The following is a 23,471-nucleotide window of genomic DNA, read 5'->3' on the forward strand; positions in this document are numbered from 1 at the left end:
TGAAACCAATCAACATTAAGCTGGAAAATAATTAGTTATGACTGTTCCTTAATTGAAAGTTGTTAACCTCAAATTTTGCCTCTTCATAAATTGCTGGACTACAGATTAGCAACTTGATGCTTGCTTTACTGGCCATCTCAAACATACCCTGATTTTTCACAACAAAAGCCAATACCGTATCAGATGACATGTACAAGTGCATGTCTCTTGCAAGACAAAACTACATCTGATTAATTTTTTTTTTTTGGGTTTAATACATTTGTTTCTGAAAAAGGAAAAAAAAAATCATTTGCTACAAGTTTGATCTGCTCATAGAAAATTCCTGCCAAAGAAGTCAGACATAAAAGATTCAAGTCACGCAAAAAAGGGTTGATGTGAAAGCTTCTTCCGTTCATTTATTCTAAATGTAGTTATTTAACTCCAAAAGGGATTTAAATGTTATTCTGATCCTTCTTTAGCATGTAAGTACAACCTAACCCCAATCAAAAGGATTTAGCTAAAGAATTATCGGTGGAACTGGGGATATAATTGCTTGAAGTGGAAATCAGGAAGAAGCACACACACACACAGAAAGGTTTAAATTGACAGAATGAAATCACGCTCTTGGAGTATAATGTGACTTAAAAGTTTTGAATTAATAATACTTAATACCCCATCACAGTTTTGTTGATATTTAAGGAACAGCCACAAAAAACTGTATCACTGGTCCAATTATAATCAAGTACAAAAAAAACATCATCTAGCTAGGAATGGAAAACTAAACATGGAAAAAAAGCAATTGTAATACAGCTAAGGAAGAAGCATGTACTGAAAATAAGTTTGGTGCTGGTAGGCATGGCTTGAATTTACACTTCTTTTTGCAACTTCACCTTTCTTGCAGCAGCAATTTTGTGGCTATCTAGTATAGCTATCTTAACCTGAGAAATATTGACAATCAATACTTGATCAGTATAGTCAAAAACACAAAGATTGACAAACAATACTTGATCAGTATAGTCAAAAACACAAAACAAATGCATCCATGATATGAAAGCAAGTACAAATTGTAAGTTACTTTGTCAACTGTACTTCTTCCAAGTTACTATGGCTCTCAATTATATGAAACTTGGAATTTAAACATTTGCAAATGTACATATATACTTGTAGCTTTATGTCTTTGGTGTTGCAAAAATGACTTATAAATTGCTTATAAGAGACTTGTTTGAAGCTGGAAAAATGAGCTTATATCTTCATTCGTAAACACCCTATTTATAGTGTTTATAAGGAAACAAATCAACACAATTCAGCTAACAATACTTTAAAAAATTTCAACAAAAACTACTTGATAACATGATCTTTTACCTAACAAATCATAGGTATAATATTTGTTAGCAAACCAATATTTTTTTTGTTAACAAATATCCTAACAAGAATTATTCTTCTACAAACTAAATTATTTTGATATCAAACTCAATCTGATAAAATTTGTAGGGAAAACTAGCATATCTCAACACTTTATCTGGAAAGCCTCTTCAGAAAAGCAGAAAAACAAGACAACCTTTAAGAGCAGGAAATGAAAAGAAAAAGAAAAGAACATAGAGATCAGCTCATGCACAGAATAAATTAGTAATACACTGAATTCAGAAATAAACAAGAAGAAAGAAAGAGAAATAAAATAAAATATTTAAATATATACAGAAATAAGAAAAACTGTAAAAATATTAAAAAAGATGTACGTAGGAGAATATACGAATGACTATAAAAACAAGGAGGAGTGCAGTTTGTAGTTCGGCGCCATAGGAAAGTTCGTCGGCAGATGAAAAACTTGAGCCTCTCCAGAAAAAAGGGAAAAAACAAAGAACACTTGACAGCTTAAAATGAAAAAAGAAAATAACATATAGAAATTTATGATGACGTTGAACTCAAAAATAAATAATAACAAAGAAAGACAGAGGAATAAAATGCGTTAGCAATTCTGCACCTCAAATAAGTAAAAAAACTTGAGCTCAATACGGAAAGAGTTAATATCGATTCCTACACAATAGCAAATTCTATGCTAGTGGAGAAGCAGATCATTTTGGAGAAAAAAGCTCAAAGAAAGGGGATAGTTGGCAACGTTTGAGGAAGGGGAGAAAACACATACATGAGAACGAGTCAGGATTTTGAGCAAACAAATGGTCTTCAACAACTCCACCGCTGTGTGGTAAAAAATGGATCAAGAGCATTTTTGATGCAGGGATTGTCCCACTCTAACGATTCCCATCCTTCTTTATCTCCCCTGATTTTATGAAGAGTGCTAGGAACAGCTGGTAGTCTGTTGATGGTCGGAAGAAACAAAGGGAGCCTCTTCAACTTTGGACAATCAAATATTACAATCTCCTCAATTGAATCACAGATCATGGTTGCCTTGCAAATGTTTTTCAGTTGTGGCAGCCTATTCAGATCCAGCAACATTAAATTTGGAAGGATGACAGTGGAGGTGGCTTCACTTGAAGTCAATTGGATGCCTTCTCCTCCTCCTTGTTCTATACCATTGTCATTTGCTGCTACCTCCGCCAGTCCTTTGCAATCGTCGACAGAAAATACTCTTAGACTTTCAAAATTCCGCAGCAGCTGCACTGTGAATAGTTGTTTCACGTTGTGACATTTGTAAATCGACAAACGCCTCAGGGAAGAAAAGGTGCCGGGTGGAAGCAAATATGCTTCTGATTCCCCAAAAAAGAGACCCACTAGATCCGGCAAATTCCAGAGTATCAGCTCTTGCAGATATCTCAGTGGACTGAAAGACGAGTCTATCAATTGATCACGTGGAGCAGGAGAGGAAAATTGCAAGAGGAATTCTATTCCATCCAAACCACTAATCTTCAAAGAAGACAAGTCCTTTAAACTTGTAAAGTTCTTAAAAACATCTGACAAGCACCTAATGCCCATGCCGACACATCCCTTGAGTTCTAGACATTTCATATCACTTGGCAGCAGTAGCACGGGATAGTTTGACCCTTTACCGAACTTACACTGATGGAAATACAATCGTTTACGATACCTAATATCATCGACCAAGGGAATGTAGTTATGAAAAGATGAGAAGTCATCATTGATATAAAGATAATAGTATTCTGGCCACTCAGAGATTTTATAGAAGTCCGTAAAACATAAACATCCTATAAAAGTTTTTAATTGGTTCAACACTTCTGGATCATTAACTTGTACAGTACCATAGGGCGGCAATACTAGCCGCTGAAGACGGTGCAATTTGGAAAATGTCCCTATTGGTATTATCTTTCCTGTGAAAGATCGGCAATGGTCCAAGTTAAGCCTTTCGAGTTTGACTAACGACTCCAAACCTTGAGGTAAATCCTGAATCTTAGTCCTGGATAGGTCCAATTCCCTCAATTGCTTGAGCATTCCTAGTGGTGGCACAGATCGGAGCTCTTCACAATGCCCCAAAATCAAAGCAGCAAGATTCACCATGTTTGAAATAGAATTAGGTAACTCTGTTATACCTATGCACCCATTTAGATTCAAAACTTTAAGTCCACGCATGTGCTGAATAAATGAATCTGGAATTCTTTTTATGGAAAAATGAGGAATAAGCAAGGTTGATGTCATGAAGTATGAGGGAAATACAGAAGTCGTGATCTAGAATAAAGGAAAGGCGTGTTCCAGCTTGAAGAAGGAGGAAGGCGCGTTCCAGTTTGTGTGAAAGGCGCAGCTGCTCAACTTGAAGAAGAAAGGCGTGACTTACAAATCACGCCTTCTACCTGAAGTAACAGAATTATGCTTCTGTTTTTGCGCAAGTGGAGTTGATGATTCCAGAACTTCCACGTGGCCTCACCTGATTAGCTAGTTTAGAAGTTAGTTAGTCTGGAAATGCCATAAATGGCTGAAGAATCCGAGAGTTAGAGTAGATTTTTGGTCATATTATTTCCATTGATTGTAACAGAAATTGGCTCTACCAATTTCCCTCTCTTTTCTATTTCAATTCCTTCAATCTTTCCTTTTCGATTCTAAATCCGTTGATTCTGTCTCTATAATTGATCTACCTATTGTCATTTAGAAATTGAAGTTCCAATATTCATTATCATTTCCTGTTCCATTCAGTATTGTCAAGGGTTAATTCACTTCTGCTGCAAGGAAATCTGTCACCATTGCTGCATATTGGTCCAATACCATAACAGTGGTATCAGAGCTTAGCTACGAGCCATTGGGATGACAAAATCTCAGGAGGAGGTGTTAAAGAAGGATATCTCTGAGCTAGGCAGTGTGGTCAAATGTTGGGGCATAGACAAGAAAGCACAGAAAGAACTCTTAAAAATCTAGACCAAAAATATGAGAGTATGATGGCTATGATGGCTCAGATGATGGCAAAATTTAATGACAGGGACAAGGAGGCAGAAAGCAGTAACTCCATCGAGGGACCTAGCAAGATAGCAACACAGGAAGAAGGCTGTGGCAGATCAGAGTGGAGAGAAACTAGATCCTACACCAGAATGCCTAAAGTGGAGTTACCTAACTTCACAGGAGACAATCCCAGGGAATGGATCCGTAAGGCTAACAAGTTCTTCAAGATCAATGGAGTGGAGGAGAACTTGAAATCTGAGATTACTGAGCTATACCTGAGGGACAGAGCTGATACCTGGTTCCATGGAGTATTCAGTGGCAGGGGAACCATTCCATTGACAGAACTGGCTACTGCTTTGTGTAAAAGGTTTGGGGAGGGTACACCGGAGGAAGCTATTGAAGAATTCAACAAACTTAGGCAGGAAGGATCCATAGCAGACTACCTGGAAAAGTTCGAGCTACTCAAAGCACTGGTAATGCCTTCCCTCCCTCATTTGGCTGATTCCTACTATAAAGCATGTTTCCTAAGTGGTTTAAAGGAAGAAATAGTCAATATGGTTAAAATGGCCAAACCTACAACCCTGTCAGATGCAATAGAAGCAGCCAAGCTACAAGAAAAGAACCTGAAGGCTATGCAAAAGTTTCACAAACCCCTACCTAACAGCCCCCAGACACACAGAACCCCTTTCCACCCACAGAACCATAACAAATGGAACCCCACCCCATCCAGATCCTCAGATAAAACACCCACAGACACCTACAGAACCCCAAACAACAACACTAACCAGTTCAAAAGGATCACCCCTAGTGAGTTCAATCTTAGGAGGGAGAAAGGACTATGTTATAAATGTGCTGAACCATACACACTTGGCCATACATGTAAACAATCCCACATCCATCTTCTGCTAGTACATGATGACAATGAGAAACAGATAGCCAGTGAGGAAGGAAAGGAGACTGAACCTGAAGTTTTCTGCGATTGCATTGAAGGCAAAATTGGGGATGAACATATGGAAATCTCCATCAATGCTCTAGCGGGAGGTAGTGAGCACAAAACTATTAAATTGAAAGGGTTAGTAAAAGGGAGAACTATCACTGCACTTATTGACAGTGGTAGCACTCACTGATTTCTGGATGCACAACTGGCTAGCAACCTGAAACTGGTTAGTAGTGGTCCACCCCTAGTTGTTAAGGTAGCTAATGGGGAAAAGGTACAGTCCAACAGCCTAGCTAAACCTATAGTGTGGAAGATGCAAGGCTATGAATTACAGCACCAGTTCAATACACTGAAGCTAGAAGGATGTGATATGGTGCTGGGAGTAGACTGGCTGGCCAGATTCAGTCCTATGGAGTTTGACTTCAAGGGGCTTAGTGTGAAGTTCAAAAAAGGGAAACAGCAGGTGGAACTGAAAGGGGAGAGGGATCAGGTGCAGCTAAGGTTGATCAAAGGGAGTCGACTGCACAAGTGGGCCAGGAAACAGGCCTATGGAATTATGGCTCAGCTCAGTGCAGTCCAGGAAGAGGAACATGCCAATGCTACTACACCCCCAGAGATGGAGGAGGTACTGCAGGATTTTGAGGAGGTATTCAAAGAACCTCAAGGGTTGCCCCCTGAGAGGGGTCATGATCATTCCATTACCCTTAAAGAGGGGTCCAAACCTTTCCAGATCAGACCATACAGGTGTCCCTATGTTCAAAAGACTGAGATTGAGAAGTTGGTGCAGGAAATGTTGGGAAATGGTATCATTCAGCACAGTAACAGCCCCTTTGCATCCCCTGTACTTCTGGTAAAAAAGAAGGATGGCACCTGGAGATTCTGTGTCGATTATAGGCAGTTAAATGAACTGACAGTCAAAAACAAATACCCTATACCCCTTATTGACGAACTTTTGGATGAGTTGACAGGATCCAAATACTTCACCAAGATAGATTTGAGGGCAGGCTATTTCCAGATCAGAGTAAAGGCAGCAGACATTCCCAAGACAGCATTTAGAACTCACCAGGGGCTCTACGAGTTCAAGGCGATGCCATTTGGGCTCACCAATGCCCCTGCCACTTTCCAAAGTCTGATGAACCATGTATTTCAAAAACAGTTAAGGAAATTTGTGCTGGTATTTTTTGATGACATCTTGATATATAGCTCAAGTTTGCAGGAACATTTGAAGCATGTCACAGTAGTGCTGAACATCCTCAGAGAACACTAGCTATATGCCAAAAGGAGCAAATGTGCCTTTGGCCAAACACAGGTGGAGTACCTGGGACACATCATCTCTGCTGAAGGAGTAAAAGCTGACCCTGAGAAAATTGAAGGTATGGTGAAGTGGCCTAAACCAGCAAATGTGAAACAACTGAGAGAGTTCCTAGACCTAACAGGGTACTATAGGAGATTTGTTAAGGGTTATTGTAGTATAGCCAGACCATTGACTGCACTATTGAAGAAAGACAGCTTCCAATGGGGACCAGAAGCAGAGGAGGCATTTCAGAAGCTCAAAGGGGCCATGTGTGACACACCTGTCCTGGCTCTACCTGACTTCAGCCAACCCTTTGTAGTAGAAACTAATGCCTGTTACAATGGGATAGGGGCAGTATTAATGCAGAATAGGAGACCTTTAGCCTATATCAGTCAAGGATTAGGGTCAAGGAATATGGGGCTATCTATCTATGAGAAGGAACTACTGGCACTGGTTACAGCAGTTACTAAATGGAGGCACTACCTGGAGGGCCAGCACTTCATCATCAACACTGATCAACAGAGCCTAAAGTACCTATTGGAGCAAAGAATCACCACTCCCTTGCAGCAGAAGTGGTTGACCAAGCTCATGGGGATGAGTTATGAGATCCACTACAAGAAAGGTAAGGAGAATGTGGTAGCAGATGGCCTTTCCAGGAGGGGGGATCCAGGCTTGGAGTGCACTGCAATAACTACCATAGTATCGGAATGGATCAAGGAGGTGATTAGTAGCTACCAAGGAGATGACTGGGCACAGAATATCATCAGGGAAGTTTTACTAAAACCAGACCTGATTGCCAACCACAGCTATCAGAATGGTATACTGAAGTTTAAAGGAAGGGTAGTAGTGGGATCAGGAGGGGAGATAAGGAAAAAGCTGATCCACACCTTACATGACTCCCAATTAGGGGGACATTCTGGGATTCAGGCCAGTTTCATGAGAGCCAAGCAGTTGTTCTATTGGCCAGGCATGCACAGAGACATCAAGACAGCAATCCTGGAATGTGATGTCTGCAGGAAGTGTAAGGACGAGCATGTATCCTATCCAGGGCTCCTACAACCCCTGCCAATTCCACAGTACCCCTGGAGCCACATCACTATGGATTTCATTGAAGGATTACCTAACTCTGAAGGAAAGGATACCATCATGGTAGTAGTGGACAGATACACTAAATATGCTCACTTTCTAAGCACCTCACATCCTTATGATGCCCCAAGGATCGCCAGGATTTTTCTAGATGGAGTGGTCAAGTTGCATGGAATACCCCAGAGTATGCTATCAGACAGAGATAGGGTCTTCACCAGTCAGTTCTGGGGAGAACTGTTTACATTCCTGGGAGCTACACTGGACCACAGTACCGCCTACCATCCATAGTCTGATGGCCAGACTGAAAGGGTCAATCAGGTACTGGAAATGTACCTCAGGTGTTTTTCACATTTGGAACCAAAGAAGTGGAACCATTGGCTGACTATGGCTGAGTGGTGGTACAACACCAGCTACCACACAGCCATCCAAATGACCCCTTTTGAGGCTCTATATGGACAGGCACCCCCCAATTGGCTATACGGCCATATACTCAGGCCAAGGTAGCTGTTGTTGGGGACTACTTGAGGGAGAGACACAAGGTTGACCTCATACTGCAGCAGAACCTAAAGCTAGCTCAGGAGAGGATGAAAAAGTACGCAGACGAAAGCAGGAGTGAAAGAAGGTTTGATATAGGTGATTGCGTGTACCTGAGGTTACAGGCTTACAGGCAAAGTTCAGTAGCCATGCGAGGTAACACTAAGTTATCAGCACGTTACTATGGGCCATATGAAGTAATAGGAAGGATGGGGGAGGTTGCATACAAGCTCAGATTACCAGCAGATTCCAAGATTCACCCTGTTTTCCATGTCTCTCTGCTGAAGAAGAAGGTTGGGGACCAGACCACACCTGTCTTACAACTACCGGAAACAGATGGGAGGGGGTACTTAAGAATCGAACCAGTTGCAGTGCTAGAACGAAGAACAGTCAAGAGAAAGAATGCAGCTGCTGTCCAATGGCTGGTACATTGGTGGGGAACAGATCCAGCAGAGGCAACATGGGAATTTGCAGACGAAATTAGGAGGCAATTCCCTCATTTCCAATCTTGAGGACAAGATTCTTTAAAGGGGGAGGCTTTGTCATGGAGTATGAGGGAAATACAGAAGTCGTGATCTAGAATAAAGGAAAGGCGTGTTCCAGCTTGAAGAAGGAGGAAGGCGCGTTCCAGTTTGTGTGAAAGGCACAGCTGCTCAACTTGAAGAAGAAAGGCGTGACTTACAAATCACGCCTTCTACCTGAAGTAACAGAATTATGCTTCTGTTTTTGCGCAAGTGGAGCTGATGATTCCAGAACTTCCACGTGGCCTCACCTGATTAGCTAGTTTAGAAGTTAGTTAGTCTGGAAATGCCATAAATGGCTGAAGAATCCGAGAGTTAGAGTAGATTTTTGGTCATATTATTTCCATTGATTGTAATAGAAATTGGCTCTGCCAATTTCCCTCTCTTTTCTATTTCAATTCCTTCAATCTTTCCTTTTCGATTCTAAATCCGTTGATTCTGTCTCTGTAATTGATCTACCTATTGTCATTCAGAAATTGAAGTTCCAATATTCATTATCATTTCCTGTTCCATTCAGTATTGTCAAGGGTTAATTCACTTCTGCTGCAAGGAAATCTGTCACCATTGCTGCATATTGGTCCAATACCATAACAGTTGAGAGCTTAGGACAATTTGGCAACCAGACTGGTGGAACTTTTATTTTTGTATGATGATAAAGTGTGTGAAAGGAGACTGCATGGAGAACTTCTGCCCATTTTTTTTGTTCCAATGTTACTTTTGAATCTCTCCATCCTAAACTTTTCACCAAAAATCTTGGTACATCTCTGCTCATCTTTAGTTTGGAGTTTCCATTCGTGATCCTTAACGCCATATCTCTGACCAAATCATGCATCTTCACGCAGTCATCCTTTTCTAAATCTGTTGTTTCTTCTAGCAAGCAAACTTTTATCAATTTGTTTAATATCGTGTGACCTTGATCAAATGCTTCTAACCTTGACCTTGAGTTCTGTTTGTCCATCAGCTTTGCCCAAATAAAGAGGTCTATTAGTTCCATTCTTTTTATTTTACAATCTTCCGGATAAAGAGAGCAATACAAGAAGCAATTCATTTGACATTCATTCAAGCGGTTGAAACTCCATTCCAGGATGGGAAACACATCTCGTTCCATCTCATCATGCCCTACTGAGCATTTTTCCAATTGTTCCAATGCATTTCGCCACTCACAGATATCGCTCCCACCTCTCAAGCTTCCAGCCACTGTGATAATACCAAGAGGCAAACCCGCACACCTTTTCATGATGGACTTGGCAATTTCTTCCACATCTTCATGAAGCACCGTCTTAGTGTCAAGTGTATGTTTGAACAAATCCCAAGCTTCATCTATAGCCAAAGTTTTAGCTTCAAATACCCTTTGACAGCTAATCTTGTTGCATAATTCTAGTGATCGAGTAGTCAAGATCACTCTGCATTTGTTTGCACCAAGAGGAATTCCAATCTTTTCAAAAGAAAATTCTTGCCAAACATCATCAAGTATGAGGACAGACTGCTTCACCAATTCCCTAGACAAAATGGCTGCTCTGCCATCCTCATCATCCTCGTAAGACAGATCAAGCCTTAGGCGTTTAGCAATGTCATCTTGCAGCCTTCTGATGTTGAATTCTTGAGAGACAGTAATCCAATAAACCTTGAATTGAGTTCTCTCAAGGAGATGATTATGGATGTGTTTCGCGAATGTAGTCTTACCCAAACCGCCCATCCCATAAATCCCAATGTTTGAGATGCTATCGATGACCAACCACGCCCAAATTGCTTTCAAACCTCTGTCAAACATTTCTCCAAATAATTTCGTTGTCACTCGTGGCTCACCTCTGCTCTCAAAAGCCTCAAGCAAAAGCCCATCAAAATGCTTACTTTGCTCAATAAGTTCTTCTACAATTGCATCCATTTTCGCCACTCTATCCCCACTGCTTATTGCATTTTCTAGGAATCCACCTTCTTGTATACTCTTTTTTAGTGTACCAAATTCGATTTCTACTGTTGCTACCTCCTCAAACCAAATCTCAACCTCCCTTTTCCTTTTCTTGGTACCTGACCTTTCTGCATTTGTCACCTGCAACTCGAAGTCAGATTTTTTGCCGCCTAATCTTTGCAACTTCCTTTCGAGCGACCTTAGATTATCATCCAAATTAACATACCTCCTTTCCCTATCTAATGCCAAATTCCCAAGTGCCTCCATCGCTAATTTCGAGTGAACTCCCTTACCTATGAAGTCACAAGAGAATATCTAAAAAGTATAGTTATCAACCAATAACGTTGTTCAACAAAGGCAGCATAAGAATCGTGATCTTCCTCAGGCAAATTTTAAAACAGGGTATTTCCAAACTTAAATTGAATTGAACCCGATTAGTAAACTAAACAAATAGCCGTTTAATGTTAGATTCTACATAATGGTATTCTCAACTTTTAACCAAAGTTTAAATGATGCAAAGGAATTAATAGAACTTTTTCAATGTTAAAATGAAAAGATTTTTTTTTTGTCATATTCAACTATTTATCAAATACAAGTTCTATAATGTCATGGCTTTCTTGCGCTGAATGAAATGTTCATGAAGTATACATGATGTTACTAAGTAGAAATATTCCTGCAAACAGTAAATTTTTTGGATACAAGTATCTCTTCTCACTAAAACGATTTTCCTTTTTCTTATTTGACGCAAATGATATCTTTTTTTTTATTTTGATAAATAAATGTATGTCGAATTACTCACCACTCATTGCGTCTCATTCCACAAACAGCAACAGTCCAAACGACAAAATAGTCCAATTAAAGACCTCATTGAATTCAAGAATATATCAAACTTCATCTGCACGTTGCTTAATAAAGTTCAAAACACAATAGGTAAGTAGGAAAAGAAAAATCTTCTTCGTTCAATCCAATGTTTATGCAACTGTAAGCAAAAGTAAAATAGTTACTACAAGGTCTGGAGAAATATCAAGCCTCTTACCACTGTCTCACCAGTATGTCAAACAAATTTTAGCTAATTTGACAAATCTACTTTTCCTATTAATACTAGAGGGAAGCCCCACGCGAAGCATGGGGATTGATACCTGTGGTGTGATCAAATAACTTAACAGTATTTGATAACTTGATATCAAGTGGAACACACTTATATATTCCTTAAACTTTCTATTGTCATAATTAGCATTACATTTTTCTGGTGCTTGGCTAGATTCTTTTATTGAGCAATAACGGCACGGTTCCTATTTTCCTTTTCAATGTCTAATACAAATGGAAACTCATGGTGTTATCATATGTATCATTTTCCCCTGAGTTTAATCTTTCAAACAAAATTAGGTTGTTCAATCAGGAACACTCACCATTGTTTTGTTTAGTAGTTTTAACAAAATGAACATGAATTTTTAATGCTTTACGCTTATTTTCTGTTGTTCCAATCGTACTTTATCTTTTCTTCTACCGATAACAATACATATCTTTTTCTTGCCTTTTGATTCCCAAATTACTTTTTAGCATTAAGTTTTCCAATATTGTTTGTTTGATCCATCCTAAATTTCAACCCACAAGCCCTAAACTTAAACATAGAAAATTTATATATAGCATTTGTTTGTTTGACTACTACAACTAAGAACCATTATTTCAATCAATACATGCATCTACAAATAATTAGAGAGGAAATTAATTTTCCTCATTACAAACACTAACTTGTATCACCAGGTCTACGAAAGTCAATACAAAAATAACAAAGCATGTAAATATAGCTATTTATCTATTCAAATGGCAATTTCTATCCACACACAACAACTCAGTCACTTAACTATTGAACCAATAAATTGCATCGACTACAAGATAATTTTCAAAGTGGAACAATCATTCACACACTTGTTCATTTAAGTACATGATTCAAATGGATCAAGTATAATTGTAATCATATTTAATCAATAAATGGCATGCATCAAGTGGGAATATAGAGTTACCTTGTACCTTCAGTAGTAAAGTGCAATCTAAGAGCAAAATCTCTCCACACTTCGTCTGCATGCAATAGCAAGCACAAAAACTTATTCAGGATTTTGTAGAATGGAAGCTATGCAACTCATAGACCAAAAAGCAAGAGCAAAATTGAGCATACCTCTACAAACCCAACTTTGGTATTGTGCAAACCTTCTTAATCCACAATTTTGTACCTTAACAATAGCCATTATTGTTACCTACGTTACAAATTGATGACCAAATGTTGAAGAAAATGGGAGGTCCTGCGTTACTCTTGTAACATTTATTCCAAATGATTCTTTACCTCTCACACTTTAATGGCCTCATCAATGTGCTACAATTACTAATTCAAATAAGTGCCATTTGTTGCAAGAGTTGAATTAATGGTTCTTGAGCTTGAATGATGAAGAAGATGAAACTTTCTATAGTTACAATTCAAGCATTCATTTTTAGCCTTACTGCACCAATATTATCTTAAATGCATTTAATTTGCATAATCAATTCAGCTAAACATACTTGAGGGGAGTTAATTTCGCTTTTCTACCCACTTTGCTAAATCAATGGCAAAGTAGCCAAACCATTAGCCACTAAAGGGTACAGTAGGTAAACCATGCAAAATTAGGCAACAGAAACTTGTGCATTTTGCTTAATCAATACTGTTATATTTTTACCATTACCAAAACGTCCCTACAAATGTTAGATGAAAATCACCCAAGAGTCATACAACAACTCCTTTATATATATATATATATATATATATATATATATATATATAAATATATAGGATATCTCCATTTCATTTTGCCCTCAAAAAAGTTTTTAAACTCAATATTTTGCTCTTTTTAGGGATCTATATATATGAATTAATAGAATATAACACCATGGTAAGCTGTGGAACTTATCAAGCTATTTCAAACATTAATCTTCTTGGAAGAATTGATAACAAACAATTTTGCAACTATGATATTTGGCCTTCATTTTTAGAATCCAAAAAAATATACAATTTAAGCATTATTATTAGCAAAACATGGGACATCACAAATTTAGCGCCAATCTAGGCATAATTATGTGTTTTGACAAAAAATAACTTAGACCCTTTTTTTACATTCTAAACACAAAAAAGAAAACTTATAGCATCACAATTAACAAAACTGAGACTACATATTTGGCGCCAATTTAGGTGCTTGAAGGTCTACTTTTTTTTATTGTTATATATGTAACATAAAGATGAAATTTGGATATCTCCTTAAGTTGTCGTGAGCTATCATCTAGAGCTCACAAGAGCTTGGAAAGAGTGAAAAAGTTTGAAATTGTTCTTTTCTGATTCAATGGCTTTGTGCATTGCAATTATGGTAAAAAATGTGAATTTTTTTCTTTTGTAAATATGCCCGTACACACCTTGAAGTAAAATAATTTTGTGGGTTAAAAGCCTTTCCGCCCAGAATACATTTCTACGTACCCATAATATTAGGGAAAAAATTATTGTTCTGGAGCTTGGTAGACAAGTTTTGGATGTTTGGCAGCCTTCAAAAATGACTCTTTGGCCTTTAAACTCGCTTCAGCTACCTTTCTTGAGTGGGGGGAATCGATTTATTCGTGAATAATAGAGGTGGCAAAATGGACGGGATGGGCGGAATTTGCTTGAATTTGAAATGGAACCGAGTCATATGGGTTTGGATCCAACTTTATCTATATGTGTTTTGGGACTTACTTGGGCAGGATCACTTTGGAATGAGTTTAGATTGATCCCGCCCAATACCCAAATCTATTTTCTACATATTTTTTCCCTTTAATTCATTTTTTATTTTTTATATAATTTTAATATTTTTGATTTATTAAATTTCTTTTAGTTTTATTAAATAAACATGCAAGTGCTTTATAGTCAAGATTCCCACCAAAAATTGGATTAACAAATAAATGAAAAGATAGATATACAGCCATATTCCAACATATATTAAGATGGCCAAGGTACTTAGAGTGTTGAATATTTATCCTCATCATTGTCCAAGGATGACAGGTCTAAACTGACTGAAATGCTCGAAATTCTTGTGGATAATGACTAGGAAGACTATTAGATTATATTCGCTGGTATGACTATAAAAATTGTTAAAGATAATTTTTGAATCTAAGACTCTGTTTGGATTGGCTATTTTTTCAAAAAATAAGTTTTTCAAATACAATATTACAGTAATATACAATAACTCAAAAAACATTCCATCCATATTAGTATATCAAATATTTCAAAAAAATTTTATAGTAAAAATTTTTCATATACACTACTACAATAAAATATTTCAACAACACCCACCAAAAACAGCTAATCCAAACGCAGCCCTTGCTATTTGAGTCCAATGGGTACTCAAGTATTTTCCAAAATTTCCCATCAATTAATGGGTACAATTGAGATTTGTCTCATTTTAAACCCAATATCAAATTCAAGTACCCATCCCGCCCAAAGTCCCCATGGGCATGGGTAACCCATTGGAACTTGGGACAAATTGCCACCTCTACTGAATAAGCATTTTTCGGGATTTAGATGTCAAAACGGAATATACTAAATACAAATTTGATTTAATTGCCCTAAATTAGTTGGTAGGATATAATATGTGTTATTGCTTTTATTTTATTTATCTATAATTGTGTCTGTCTATTTACATGAAATTTTTGTTATTTTTACTTTAAAAATAAATGAGAATTGATATAAAAAATTCTTCAATTGTAATACTCGATTCATTCTAATATTAGATTTTTAAGTTTGCATTCACTAGCAATATAATTATCAACATAAAATAAAAATTACATGAAGTTAAGCAATTATAATTTATTTTTAATCTATTTTCAATTTTGATGTGAGATTGGAAAAAAAAATTCTTGCACAATTGTTTGAAAGTCAAGGAAGAATGTATCTTAAAACATTAGTTTTCTAGTATAAAAGAAAAAAACTTATTCTAAATACAAGTAAAATTAATTATTAAAAAAATTACATTCAAATATTAATTGAGTTCATAAGATATCATAATGCATTCGAGGATAAAGATTTATAAGGATACATTTGATATCTTGTTATTTAAGCATTCTAGGATGATAGTGGAAAAGCTTTACCAAAACTTTTTTTTTTTTTGAGGAATGAGATTCCAAAAAAACAGAGTATTAGCATTCTAGGGGAAAGAACTTTTCCACTTAAATGAACCGTATCAAATATTGGAATGGAGTGAATAAATTGGAAAGGTCTTTCCTTTCTAACCGATCTCTATGTACCGAATAGGCGAATTAGGGGATAGTGTACTCAAATGCATAAACCTTTTTTTTTTTTTTTTTACTTATTCAATGCCCCTAGAGCACATAATAAGAAAAGTCATAATAAAAAGCCATTGCACTTTGGTCCAATGGCTCAGGAGAGCCTCTTAAAATTCTCCCCTAATCAGGGGTTCAAATCTTGCTTGGTATATTAAGGGGAAGTATGGTGCTTCCTTTGGTCAAAAAATCTTGGGCTCCCCCGCCCCCCCCCCCCCCCCCACGCAGCATTGGAATAGAGTTGATTGTTATGTTAGACAAAATGATAATAATAATATTAATAAAATTAATATGCAAATCTTTTTAAATGGATGCTCTCGTTAATACACTGAGATTACACTTAGCTTACAATGTGAATACATGCTTTTTTTTTTTTAATGTAAGTGGAAGGGATCAAACCCGAAACCTCTTACTTACATTCTCCTCATACCCCACAGACCACCCAACCGTGAATACAGAGATTCACATTTATTTTGCTTCTTGTATTTACGCACTTTTCTAAATTAACCACTTTTGGAAAAAAAAAAAAAAAAAAGGCATTCTTAACGTAAAATATAGCACCATAGTAGGTGTGGAAATTATCAAGCTATTTTAAACATTATCTTTTCTACAAATTGATAAAAAGGTTTTTCTTAAAACTTAAAAGAAAGAAATTGAACTTTTAAAGTATTGAAATGATCATAGAAGAAAACAAACAGTGAATGGAATTTCATAAATTTATTTTTGCAAATTAATCACTTTTGTAGAAAATAAACTCTCGATGAATCCCCATTGGGCATGCGTTAACCAAACCCATAAAATATAGCACCCTAGTAAACTGTGGAACTTATGAAGCTATTTTAAACATTATCTTTTCTATAAATTGATAAAAAAAAAAAACGTTTTTCTTAAGACTTAAAAGAAAGAACCCAGTTTAAAGTATTGAAATGATCACAGAGACAAACCGACAGTGAATGGAATTTCAGAAAATTTACTTGCCACTTTAATATATAACCCACAGTGAATGGAATTTCAGAAATTTTACCTATACTTTAACATATCATCTGCCATCTCAAAGACCCAGTTCAACTGGTAGACATATTAATCAAGTAATCATGAGATCTCATGCTCAAGTTCTCTCCCTTCATTCTTGTAAAGATAAGAGTCCCATTTGTAGCAAACAAAATCATCACACCAATTTTTGTAGAGAAAAAAAAATGGCCCTCTCTGTGTACGAAAACCTATTGCATTAGTCAGTTAGACAGAATGAATATATGTATTTGGCTAGCTGTCTATTCTGAATATATGCCCCGTCTTTCCTTGATATAGGATAGCTGAAATTATTTTAAAATTTGTGGCTAATTGAACAATTGTAGAATTCTAGAATTAAAGGAACTTTTGTTTTATCAAAAAAAAAAAAAAGAATTAAAGGAACTTTGTTTCTGGATTAATCTTAGAGGAAGTCAATTGTTAGTATAAAGTTTTTAATTGGACAAGAGACAGAAACAAAACATCTTGAGCTTGGACACGATAATAAAGAAGCATAATTGTTTTTTCGTTTTTTGAGCTGATGCGGCAGCAGAAGTGGATTTAACAAAAATTTACATGAACTAATCTCATGGAAAAGAAACCAAGAGCAATACATGATCAAATTCCCAAAGTTAAGATTCAACAAGGATTTAGGTTAGATTCAACAAGAATTCAAACTTAGGACCCAACTCAAGAACAAGATATAAAACCCAAACAACAAAAAAGTACTTATTTCATGTAATTGTCAAATTGATTAAAACAGTCCAGACTTGAGCAAATTACTTCACTAATAAGAAACTCCAAATACATTCAATTAAGAAATAATTAAAAAACGGGTAAAAACTTCGTTGGTCTGCCAGGAAGATCCGCTCATAGATCGAGCTAGAAAGGTGCGGATCCAAAAGTGCCCTCTCTGTAGCGGATCAGTTCCAGCCAGACGTAGAGTCTTGTTCTACTTCTACATCCTTAGCTAGCAAATTGCTCAAATAATTTTCCCAGACAAATTCGTGTGCTGATGCAGTGTTTATGCATAATTATGCAACAACAGACATGGGATTAATGTGGTCGAGGGAGAGAAGAAAGATTAGGGGCAACAACACTAAAGTAGTATTGCGTTTCTGGATTAAAGAATCATGAAGCAAAAGCAGCGCAAATCTTCAACGACAGAAAAATTTACGCAAATCTTCAACGACAGAAAAATTTACGCAAATCTTCAACGACAGAAAAATTTAGACTATAAACAAAAAGAAAAAAGAAAAGGAGTTAACTAGTTCTGGTTACCTTGAAGTGCTGGGAAACTATATAAATTCCTGAGGCCGCAGTTGTATGCTTGGATTGGATGAAGTTGAGAGAGATGATAAGCTTCCAAAGCTGCAAACGTAATGAATTTTCTTTTTTCCTTTTGAATTAAGGCCTCTGTATTATGGACTAGATTTCAGTTGGTTTTCATGTAGAAAGATGAATGAATGACAGAATGCGATCAAACTCAATGAGAGAGATTAAAATAGAAATGTGGACGTTGAAAGTGAATAGTGGGTCATAGAGATGTGGACGTAGGAGGAAAATAACAGTAAAAATACGTGTAACAAATTATTTTACTTGAAATCATCTCAATCCATACAGATCTATAAGTTTTTATAAACTTATAGGAATTTTATAAACAGATTTATAAGTTTAGGCCTGTTAATAGTGTAGCTTCTTAGAAGGAGCCATATGGTTGCATTATCAATCATGACTTGCTGACAAATTGCTGTCAGGTTTTAGCTACAGGAGCTCAGAAAAGGCGTGACTGGAGAAAGGGCGTTTTGTCCACGCCTTCTCTGCCAACTACACTTGGATGCAATGGAAATTAAGGCCATCGCACAGAACAGTTGCATTTAATCAATCTTCCGAGTTTAGACCAGAAATTAAGTAATGAGGGACGGATTCAAAGTGCATAGTGAAGAAAATACTATAAAATTTACACTTGTTCAAATTAAAATAATAACATAGTTGTTGACACGAAGGATCTTCCCGAATTTCTAACCTAATCCTCTATTATTGAGATGAGGACAAATTTAGTATAATTAAGCCTGCAATTATTGCGACTTTGTCATCTAATTAATTCGATTTGTTTTTGAGTGAACAGGCTATTGCGTGGAGATTCATAATGTATAATTAAGCCCAAAATTATTGCGATTTTGTCATTTAATTAATTCGATTTGCCTTCCCAGGGAACTATACCAGGGCGGAGCCACACGCCAAGTTCTGCCAAAATCTTTCGTGACCGCTGAAAAATTTTACTAATTTTCATTTAGAAGCACTCTTTGGCCCCCTCCCCTCTACAATTCTAGAAAAATGTGATTGTCCCCTTCACGTAACTTTTCTCTCATGAAAAATATTAACCTTAGTTTTTAATTTTCTTTACTACTATTTAGGTAGTTAGTTTTTGAATATTTAACTTCATATTAAATGTTTTAATAATAGTAAAAAATACTTTGAAATTTTAGAATTTGAAGGTTTTGTATTCAAATTCCCTTCCTATTTCTAAATCCCGCCGTCACAGAATACTAACCATTAGTGACGACTTAGTCTTCGTCATTAAATAACAATATTTAGTGACGACTTTGAAGAGGTTGTCACACATACCCATTTGTGACATAGAATTAGTGACAACCATGTGACAATGGGAAAAGTCGTCACTATATGCATATAATGACGACTTTTTGATTTTTAGTGATGACTTTTTATTGTCACAAAAGACCAAATTTCTTGTAGTGAGATTATATTGATTTTACGAAAAAAAGTGTCAAACTTGCCAATTTCATGATATTGTTATTCGTTAACCTCCCGAACCATTGCACCCAACTATTGTTTTCTGACCATTTGATACTTGAGGATTGGACATGGTAGGGCCACTTTCAAAATTTTCTTGTGGATATGTCTTCATTTTAGCTACAACAAATTACTTCTCAAAGTGGGGGGAAGCAGTTCCTTTGAGAGAGGTAAAAAAAGAAAATGTGATAAACTTCATTCATTTTAACATCATCTATCGATATAGAGTTTTGTATTATATCATCACCGATAATGGCAAACTCTTTTGCAATACTACAATGAATAAACTTTGTGAAAAGTTTAATTTCAAGCAATATAATTCTTCCATGCACTATGCAACTACAAAATGGACTTGCTGAAACATTTGATAAGACCTTATACAATTTGTTGAAAAAGATCAAGGATAAATCGAAAAAAAAACTAGCATCAATGAATTGGACAGACTCTTTAGGCGTATAGAACTACTATTCAAACTCCCACGCAAACTATTTCATATGCACTGATCTATGATTTTGAAGTTGTTCTTCCACTCGAGCGACAAATATTTTCATTAAAGATTGCAATTCAAGAATGGTTCAATAAGGAAAATAATGTTTGCCTTCGTCTTAAGGAGTTAGAAGCACTTGATGAAAAGAAATTAGAAGTCCAACAACGAATTGAATGCTATCAATCTTGTTTTTCGAAAGCATTCAACAAGCACATCCAACCTTGCTCTTTTCAACTTGGCGAATTAGTACTTGCTGTTCGAAAATCGATCATTCTCACTCATGGTGGACAAGAAAATTCATCTCCAAATAGGATAGCCCATATATTGTTCAGAAAATATACTCGAATGGCTCATATAAGTTAGTTGTTAAAGATGGATTAAAGGTTGGCCCCACTAATGGCAAATATTTGAAAAAATATTATGCTTAAACTGAAAGCTCCATAATGTATAAGTAAAAACTGTATGTTGTTTCTTGCTTTGATGAACTAAAACTGTGAAGGTAACCATCAATAGTGTAGTATGTGGTTAAACTTTTGAAATACTCCAACAAATCTAAAATAGTAAACAAATAGATACTCTTAGCCCACATGAGGTTAAACTATAAACAGCAGGAATTACATGTAACTTGATTCCCTTTTAAAACACATAAGCAGTTTAGAGGGCAATTTCTAAGTTCAGTTACACCCTCAAATCAAACCATTTTTCCTTGTGCAAGCTTTTTTTAATTTCTTTTATTTTAAAAAAATCACAAGATAGGAAAAGAAAAGTTGTTTTATTATTGAAAGAAAGTTTCATTACATGTAAAAAAAATGAAAAGAAAATTTCTGTCTTAAAGTTCTAGGGGGAAAAAAAGGAACATGAGGGGACATTTAAATGTCAAACTTATAATCTACCACAGCTATTTTGCATGCTTCAAGTGCGAATTTCATGTTTTCAAGTTCTTTTGCTACGTCATTAGTTAAAACGCTAGTATTTTCAATGGAAGAAAACTCATCATGCATTCGGGATATTTCAGTTTGAATAAAGTTTCATGCTTCTAGTCGATGGTTGAGATGACTTCCATGCCTTGCCTCTCCAAATTAATAAGTTTCTTTTGAAGAGCTTTCCTATTATCTTCAATAGATTGTAACTTTTCTTTACGATTCTGCGAGTGACAAGTTAATTCTTCTTTCTTTACCTTGGCGCTCCCGAATTGTGCAATTGCTTGGGAAAGAAATTTTGCATGTGTTTCTTTATTCATCTTTTTGCATAATAAAGATACTGAAACATCATATGTCTCTGCCTTAGCATACAATTTTGTCAGAAAATTTTCAAAGGAAAACCATTGATAGGATTTGTTCTTGTGATTTCTGTAATAACTTTCTCGGCACACTCATTTAAAGAAGAAATTTGCTCGATAGGAGTGTTAAGAATTTGCTCACAAAAGTTCATTCACAAATTTTGTAAGTATTTTCTATGAGGACCCAAAAATTATTTTATTTTATCTTATTTCTTTAAGTACATTTTCTTTACTTTACTTTATTTCCTTAATTTCTCATTTATTTTTATAAGTGAGTCATGTTTTAAATTATTTTCTAAGTATAAGCTAGTGCATGTTAAATTCGTAGTGTATTATGGTAGAAGGACCCACGAATGCGGTATGTGCGATAAATTTTTGAAGATTAGGAGAAGTTTTGTGCAAAGAGATATTATTTTATAAGGTGTTATGGGATAATTAGAGGTTGGCTCCTATCATCTTCTCCCCTCTCTTGGGTGACCTTCATGAGCAAGAAAAGAAAGAAAGAAAACTCCATTTCCAACACAAAAAACCTTGCTTGATCCTTGAGTTTTCACCTTAACCTTGCAAATCAATCCATAAAAGTTGAATTTGAGGTAGGAGGAGGAACTTTGGTGGAGAGTTTTTGGAGGAAGAAGCTTGTGGCTGCTTGGTCTTCTTTGGGTTTCAAGGTAACAAAGTCTAGAAACCATCTCTTGTCATTTAACTTGCTTTTGAGTGGATTTAAGGGTTAAATTATGGTGGTATTCATGGAAACTTTCATGGTTCATGTGGTGGATCAAAATTTCCAGATTTGATTGAGGATTTCCAGCTTTGATGAGTTCATTTCAGTTGTGTTATGATTTATTAGCATTAGCATATGATTTTCCAGCTTTCCAATGCTTGTTTGGCTTTATAATAAAATTTTCAGCTTGTGATTATGAATTTCAGCATAGGGTTTAATTTTTCTAGCTTGAGTTGGTGATGGTTATATGCTATGTATATGCTTGATTTAGTGTGTTTTTGGCCTAGTATGTATATGCTTGATTTGAGGCTATTTTGTGGTAAGAATGAAGCCTTGAAAATGGCTGGAAATTAGGGAAAATAAGGGGAAGTGCTGTTGAAATTTTTCCCACAGGAGACTCTGAGCAATTTTGGGAAATCTGTCATATCTTGGAGTAGAAAAATCCAAATTGAGTTATGTTTCTTGCGTTTGAAACTAGATTCAGAGTACTTTCTACCTTGAAAATTTCAGAATGTTTCTCAATTCCTATGAATATTTATGATTTTCCAAATTTGACTGAATTTCCATTCCTATTCTGTCTTTCTACCAGATAAAGCTTTTGAGATTGGATTTTGACTGACTTGTGGATAGAATCTTACAAAGGTGTCTTCTAAGAAATTGTAACCCTTTGAATTTATTTTCCAATGGTATAAATTTTATAAATTTTGGACTTAAGAAACTTGAGATATGATTTTTCAAATAGCGTCGCGCAAAACTATAAAAAATTCTGTTTTTCTAAAACTATCATTACCTTCATTTCCAACTTTAAGTTCGAGTTGTTAAACCATTTTGAGCTTGGTTTTATGATTGGAATGAGGAAATTCTTGGTTACTCATGTCCTTTGGGTCTAAATGTTCTCTTTTCACTCCAAAACCATATTTGCATCCTTGCACTAGTAGTTACTTAGATTTTCTTTGGTTCACCTAATCTTTGAATGGTTGAACTATAATACTTTATCTTGATTGTTCTTAAGGTTTGTTGGTGATCAAGGGTATAACCCGAGGGGTGAACTTTTGATGTTATTTTGCTTAAACTGGTGAGTGTCAAGTGCACGTTTCTTGATATCTTGATTTGACTGATATCACGTGTTATGTGTTGATTTCCGAACTTGATGAGGTGAAGGTATACTTTATCGCACTCATCCTCCCCTTCTTGAATGATCTTGTACTTGCTTGAACTTGATTGACCTGT

At 36.1% G+C, this 23,471-nt stretch overlaps 1 protein-coding gene across 3 annotated transcripts; it reads right to left on the reverse strand.

Annotated features, from left to right (window-relative positions):
* Positions 1-661: 661 nt before the first annotated feature.
* LOC113689147 (probable disease resistance protein At5g63020) lies at positions 662-18,414 on the reverse strand. Of its 3 annotated transcripts, XR_011814972.1 has the most exons (5): positions 18,222-18,414; positions 12,778-12,832; positions 12,633-12,680; positions 2,123-3,022; positions 662-917 (listed from the first exon to the last, which is right to left on the reverse strand). XR_011814972.1 is itself a non-coding variant. In XM_072050542.1 (4 exons), the coding sequence occupies exons 1-3, from the start codon at positions 12,845-12,847 to the stop codon at positions 2,161-2,163; spliced, it is 987 nt and encodes a 328-aa protein (XP_071906643.1). In that variant the 5' UTR covers positions 12,848-15,251; the 3' UTR covers positions 662-917; positions 2,123-2,160. The 3 variants fall into 3 exon arrangements, 2 of the variants coding, with proteins under 2 accessions (XP_071906643.1, XP_071906642.1); XM_072050542.1 differs by lacking the exon at positions 18,222-18,414 and having other exon boundaries at positions 12,626-12,680; positions 12,778-15,251; XM_072050541.1 differs by lacking the exons at positions 12,633-12,680; positions 12,778-12,832; positions 18,222-18,414 and having other exon boundaries at positions 2,123-11,387.
* Positions 18,415-23,471: the final 5,057 nt, after the last annotated feature.

The sequence above is a fragment of the Coffea arabica genome, chromosome 5c (genome assembly GCF_036785885.1).
Source record: "Coffea arabica cultivar ET-39 chromosome 5c, Coffea Arabica ET-39 HiFi, whole genome shotgun sequence".
Taxonomy (NCBI): domain Eukaryota; kingdom Viridiplantae; phylum Streptophyta; class Magnoliopsida; order Gentianales; family Rubiaceae; genus Coffea; species Coffea arabica.